The sequence below is a fragment of the Episyrphus balteatus genome, chromosome 3, assembly GCF_945859705.1.
Source record: "Episyrphus balteatus chromosome 3, idEpiBalt1.1, whole genome shotgun sequence".
In the NCBI taxonomy this organism is placed as follows: Eukaryota; Metazoa; Arthropoda; class Insecta; order Diptera; family Syrphidae; genus Episyrphus; species Episyrphus balteatus.
In genome coordinates, this window is record NC_079136.1 from 62,688,455 (window position 1) to 62,695,326 (window position 6,872).

At 25.4% G+C, this 6,872-nt stretch overlaps 1 protein-coding gene across 1 annotated transcript; it reads left to right on the forward strand.

Annotated features, from left to right (window-relative positions):
* Positions 1-921: 921 nt before the first annotated feature.
* LOC129916085 (angiotensin-converting enzyme-like) lies at positions 922-3,628 on the forward strand. The gene is made up of 6 exons (XM_055995867.1): positions 922-1,056; positions 1,118-1,664; positions 2,049-2,785; positions 2,845-3,062; positions 3,120-3,248; positions 3,336-3,628. The coding sequence occupies exons 1-6, from the start codon at positions 1,003-1,005 to the stop codon at positions 3,517-3,519; spliced, it is 1,869 nt and encodes a 622-aa protein (XP_055851842.1). The 5' UTR covers positions 922-1,002; the 3' UTR covers positions 3,520-3,628.
* Positions 3,629-6,872: the final 3,244 nt, after the last annotated feature.

Sequence of the window (6,872 nt, forward strand, 5' to 3'; positions counted from 1 at the left end):
TAAAGTTCTATTTTTCAACATATCACCTTTCATTTGATGTATTACACATAACGGTACATTCACTACAAGATACACAATTTTAAATTGAAACATTTCAAAAATACCACACAACACCTGTGAAGATCTGTTGCCGATGACCAGCCACCAGTGTAGGAAGTACCGCATTTCAACATGATTGGTATTAAAAAATTCTTACTTTTTCTGTATGATTAGAGCATCATATTTAGCTGAAATAATAATCTTTTAGATGATATTAGAATTATTTTAGGTTTTTATATAAAAAAAATGGATTTTCATTTGATTTAAGTGGCTTTTTTCACATTTTTCATAAAAAATGAATGTTTTCAAAAAATTATTTTTTAAAATTTACGCATTATAAAAATTTAAGTATGGTTTTAATCTTTAGAAAAAATATTAAACTTTTTAATTGTATAACTTTTTTATAAGCTTTTCATATAAAAAATAGCTAATGCTGTAAGAAGTGAAAGGAAAAAAGAAACAAACTAGGTTATTAGAACTTTGAAAGTATGAATTTGCAATATTATTATATATAGTATAATTTTTTAGCAGATTAAAAAGAATCATATGACGTTATTTTTACCTATTATCATACTTATCAAGCTTTACTCTTATCTCAAGAAACTTATATTAGAACTATCTCAGAACACATACAAATTTAATCAAAACCAAAAGATTTGCGAATAAAAACAATATGTCTGGTTTTTACAAATGCATAATTTCCCATAGTAAATTCAATACTCTAATAGCGAAAAATTTTCCAATTCTCATAAAAATGTATAAATAAAAAGCTTTTTCAAAGGGAAAACCCCGTTGATAGTAACTTTACTTGTTTAAATCCATGTTTTATGTAATAAGACTTAGAATTACAATTTTATATTCGAATAAAAAGAGAATTTTTTTATTTAAAACAAACAGTTGCATTTAAGCCTAGTCGTAAAGTGGAAATGTAAGAGTTCTAGTAAATATAACTAAATAATCACAATGGCTAGAAAAATATTTGCAAACTTAGCAACTCTTGGAGTAATTGTGTTATCAGTAAGAGAATCAAAATAAATCTTTGATGGTTTTCAAATTTATATTTTTTTTTTTTATATAGATTTGTACAGTAAAATGCAAAAGTTTAAATTCCAATGAAGCTCAAGCTAAAAGTTTTCTTAAAGAAACAAGTGATAAAATGTTTACATTTTTCGATGAATTAGTTAATAAGGAAAATTACTATGAAATCGATATTTATCTCAATCAATACAAAACTAATCGAAATTACATAAAATTTGTGAATAAAATTGTCGAAGATGCTAGAACTTTTGACTTTGAAAACTTTGAAGACACAGAGCTAAAGTATGCATTTGAAATATTGATACAATTAGCTGATGAGAATATTATCGGAGTGAATCGTCAATCAAGGATATTTGAGTCATTGAAAGGATTAGATTATTTAACGAGTTATGAAGAAATTTTAAAATATCAAAATACAAAAGAGAAACTACCATATTCGCCTGATGTTTTGAAAATAATTGAAAAATCTATGGACGAAAAGGAACTGCAACATTATTGGACTGCATGGAGAAAATTAACTGGAGAATGGGCAAACGATAATCTAAATTTTACAATCGAGGGATTAAAAGATGCTGCTAACATGAGTGGTAAGTTAAAATCAGTTTACTAGTGATGGGAACTATCGAATGATTAAAATTATCGATAGTTATAGTAACTGAATGATTTGAACTATCGAATAGTTCATTTATTCATTCGAATAAAAACTATCGAATAAAAACTATCGAATAATATCAAATAAAAACTATCGAATAAACCATCGAATAAAAAACTATCGAATGAAAAAACTATTCGAATAAAAATAGTAACTAAATGAATGAATGATTTAAAACTATCGAGTGAATGAACAACTATCAATAGTTTGATAGTTTTTATTCGATAGTTCCAATCACTAGTTTACAGTGGTCTTGGTTTGTTTTTTTTTACCAAACGAAAATTCCTACTTAATAATATAATAATAATAATAATAATAGACTTGTCTGCTGTGAAATTTTGGTCAAGAGGATTCAACATCACTGATATGGAGGATTTGATGTGGGAAATTCAACCTCTTTACAAAGAACTTCATGCTTTGATTCGGAATTTATTGCGAAATAGATTCGGTGCACCTGTAATCGGATCTAATGGTTTAATTCCTGATCATTTGTTTGAGCAAATTAAACATCAAATTATGACAAACGATAGTTTGATTGAAGAATTGTACCATTTCGAAGATTTACCTTCGACCGATCAAATGATAGATGAAAGCTTTAATGCCAATGAATTTTACAAAATTGCAAATAGGTTTTTTAGAAAATTGGGATTCAAAAAATATCCATCAAAATTGTGGGGAGATCGAATAAAATTGTTTAAAATTGAAGATGAGTATGCGGAAAAAGACGATGGTGAAGTTGATGAATATGATGATGAAGGTGCTGAAAATTGTCGTACCAGAGTCAATTATAGAACTCCTAATGTGTATTTGGAGTATTGTCCTGGCAAAAACCTTTCAAATTTTTTTGATTCGTTCATTAATTTGGGATATTTATACTATGCCAAGGAAATGAAAGGTCTGCCAGCATATTACTTCAAGGCCCCACAAAGTTTGGATTATGCAATTGGAAAAGCTATGATTCTTTCGGCATCAACTCATCAGTTTTTGAATGATAATGGTTTACTTTTTGATCTTTATTCAACAAAAAAGATTGAAATGAATAGACTTTTAAGAATGGTTTGTAATAGATATTTTATACCACAATCTTAACTTTATTTAAATGTTATATTTTAAAGGGATTGCGTCATCTATTATATCTTCCATTGGATTTCATTCATACTAAACTTATGGCTGATTTATTGTCTGACAAAGTTAAACTGGAAGACATTAATAATTATTATTGGGATCTTATGAGTGAATATGCAGGTATAAAGAAACCAAACGGACACGAAACTGATAATTATGATTTGCCCTATAATTTTTACAAACAAATGAATTCGAATCAAATGGGACGGTAAGTCATCTTAAAGACATAAATAAATTTAAGATTAAAAGATAATTTTTTTTTTAGAGAATTTACAACTGAAATTTTGAGTTTTCAAATTCAGAAAAAATTATGCGAACTTAGTGGAAAATATCCCGATGAACCTTTGCATGAATGTAACATAGCTGAAAATAAAGATGCTGGAGATGCCTTAAAGTAAGTTAAAACAAAAATGCAATTTTATTACATAATTATTAAATCTTTACCTTTTTTTTTCTTATTTTTTTTTTTTTTTTTTCTTAGAGAAATGATGCAACTAGGAAGTGCAAAACCATTTTATGAGGTTCTTGAAGCTATGTTTCCTGAAAATCCAAAAGTTAGTTCTGAAGGATTTTTGGAATATTTTAAACCTCTTCAAATTATGCTTCGTAAGAAGAATAAAAAGTCAAACTTAAAGTCTGGTTGGAGTTCCAGTGTAGCATATTAAGACAATTAACTCTGCGCTGAATGATGAGTTTCCAATAAAAATTGATTTAAACTTAAAATATTGTTATTTTTGAAAAATATTTAGAAAAAAAAAATTTGAAAATCGCTTATAGCCAATTTAAAAAAATATATTTTTTCTTATATACAAATTTGTTAAGCAATCTATTTAGATAAATAAAAACAAAGTTTCAAGATAATTCATTGATCTGTTTTAAAAAAAACTTGATTTGTCAACAAAAAAACAATTGTATTTTTTTTTTTTAATGCAAAAATATTATAAAATAAAATGCACGACTGGGTCGCACCAAACATAATAGAATACTATAATCTATTCTATAATCTTTGGTCGCACGTACTTGCTCTTGTAGTTCAAACTATCTTTATATTAATTATCTTTTGGAAATTTTAGTTTTTTTAAGTGCCGAGAAAAAAAATAAAAAACAAACAGAAATTTAAAAAATTCAATTTAAAAATTTTTTTTCAAAAACTTTTTTTAAACTTTTTTACATTTTACACTTCAAAAAAATGTCTGTAAATTTTGAATAAAATTGACTTATGCTTTGATTAAATATATGAACCTTAAGAATATGTCAATTTTAGAAAAACGGCAACGCCATATTTAAGTTCTCCTCATTTTTTGAGAAAAACTAAAAACACAGTTTTGTTAGAATCAATAAGACTATAACACAAACCAAATTTAATCAAAATCATTAGAGCCATTTTCGATAAAATTGCAAGATATTAAAAAATTACAAAAAAATTATCAGACTTTCTAGGACAGTGGACCATTGCAAAGCGCCTTGCTCATCAAGCTAAGGAAGATAAAATTTTTGCACTGAAAAATGACAATTAGACGGTACAAAAAATTGTATGGAAAACATTTTCCTATTTTAATTTGCGGCAGTTTAGTAGCTCTAGCCTCAACTCTTTAGACCTCTCAATTATTTAACAAAAATTACACAAAACAATCACTTTCTATCAACAATTTCTGTTAAGTTTAAAATCCATCAAAAACCTACAGATTGAACTCAGTTGAACCTCTGCAAAACCTTGAAAGACTTTATGATGTACGTCAAGTACAAAGACAAATGTTATAACCTGAGTTCTTTGAACTTTTATAAATAGGTACCTATAGTATCAAACTTGTTGGAAAAAAATTGACACTACTTGTCAATCATTATCTAAATTCAACATAAAATTGTTTAAATAATAGCCAAACAAATAAGCAGATAGCTACCTCCTAATAAAGAAAAATGATTCATTTTTGAAGTTATTTGACCGACCTTGTCCTTCTATGGGTTAGTGATCCATATTTTTGATTAATTTTTATTTTGAATAATAAATATACTTGAACTCTTCAAACTCAGCTACTTTATTAATTTTAACTTGCTCTAAGTTTCTTGATAGTTTTTCTGTAATATCTTTTTAAAACAGACATCTGTTGTAGTTGAGTAACTAAAGCTAATTTTTAGGGAACCCTGTCGAACAGCTCCGATTTCGATGATTTTTTTTTTTTTTAAACTTTGGAAATCAAAAATAATTTAACCTCTTATTGGTTTAAAATTGCCGATATTGCCTTATTGTTTTTTTTTTTAAATTAAAATTAATTTTTTTTGTTCCTTAAATTTCGGAATTAAATGATACCTACCAAAAGATTTTCTAGGTAACACTAGTTTACAAAAAAAATAAAAAAATTTTGGACACCAAATGCCGTTAAACTTTTCGTATAGATTTGAAAATCAAATCTAAAATAATGTTTAAGGATAGATTTTCGAGATATGATTTTTTAAAGTTTTTTGTCGTTGTTTTTCCCAGCATACTTTATATTCGGGCTATATCTCGAGTAATAAACCATCAATATGAACAGGACAACCGGTACCTAAAAGAAACACTAGAACAATTTTTTTTTTTTTTGATGACTCCAGATGTTTAAGTACAATGTATCAAAACATTTTAAAAAATCGATTTTTTAAAGAAAATTTTTACAAAAAAAAATTTCATACTGAAAAGAAAAAATCAAAATCTTTCGAATACTCATACTTTAAAATTTTATATGTTTAGTACACTCTTTGGCAAAGATAACAAGATACTTGTCTTTAATGGATAACATATAAAGATATGATCATTTTTGTAAAGATCAAAATTTTCGACTCTTCTTGTTACTTTTTGTAGTTTATGTCTATAACTTGAAAAGCAAGCTGAATTCGAAAATTTTTATTAAGTAATTTTTTGTAGATAATTGAATTTCCTATCGATATGTATCCTTTACATTTAAAATTAAAATATTGTTAGAAACTTAATAAAAAGTATTCAAAAAATAGAAAAAATGAGATTTCTGATGTTTTTTTATACTTTGAGCATTTATTGAAATTGAACATGTTAGGGAAAAAAGAAAATACTTTATTAAAAAAATAGATTAAATATGGACCTTCAGAATTTACTGTTTTCGGTCTTTTTGAACCATTTTTCTTTGAATTTAATTTAAATTCTATTAAAAAAAGTTCTTGTAAAATGAAATCCTTTTAATATAAATTGATATTTCCTTTCATGAATTCAAATAAAAATTATATTTTATTACGAAAAAAATTTTAAAAACCACAACAATTTGCAATAATTTACAACAATTTTTTTTTTCAAAATTCTGAATTTGAGGACTAGTTTTTCAAAAACACTGCATTCAATTAACTTAATTTTAATTTTACAAAAATAGTAATAAGTTCCTTACTTTTTAAAAATGTATGTTTAAATATTGTAAGTGTTGCCGTTGCGGTCAAATAATTTTTTTTTTTTTTGTTGAAGTCAATGTATGAAAAAATTGTATCTATCGCTTAAAGGGTAGAAGATTGTCCCTCACTCAAATTTATATTTCTTTTTCCTTTAATTTTATTTTCTATACAATCTTTCGGCATCAATTAGCTTTTAAAAGTTGCATTGCTTATCATAATAAAATATCTTTGGTTCGCTCAAAATATGTGAAGAAATCCAAGAAATTTGGATTTATTTGAGATTTTTGAAATATACGTTGTTTTTGATTGCGCCGTTTGGATACAAAAAAAAATAAATTAAATATTGTTGGGATTTCACGTGAAAGAAAATTCTAAGAAAAAACTTTTAAGCTTTTGTTTTATTTCTTTAAATTGAACACTTAATAAAGATGATATGAAATAATAAATTAAGGAAAAGAATAACTTTTTTTATATACCTAATTTTTTTTTTTTAAAAAATCTACTACAATATTATGACATATCTTTTTGTAAAGACAAAAATTTCTTCTGTAGGTATTAGTTTACGAACTAGTTTTGGAAAAATTAATTTTCAAAAACAAAATTTAAAAAAAAAAAATTTAAAATATGC

What these genes read in the sequence shown, in the direction of transcription:
- LOC129916085 (XM_055995867.1), top strand. Translation starts at nt 1,003, where the DNA reads ATGGCTAGAAAAATATTTGCAAACTTAGCAACTCTTGGAGTAATTGTG. An exon ending in TGAATAGACTTTTAAGAATG is followed by an intron (nt 2,786 to 2,844) that starts GTTTGTAATAGA and finishes TATATTTTAAAG; the next exon opens with GGATTGCGTCATCTATTATA. An exon ending in GATGCTGGAGATGCCTTAAA is followed by an intron (nt 3,249 to 3,335) that starts GTAAGTTAAAAC and finishes TTTTTTTCTTAG; the next exon opens with AGAAATGATGCAACTAGGAA.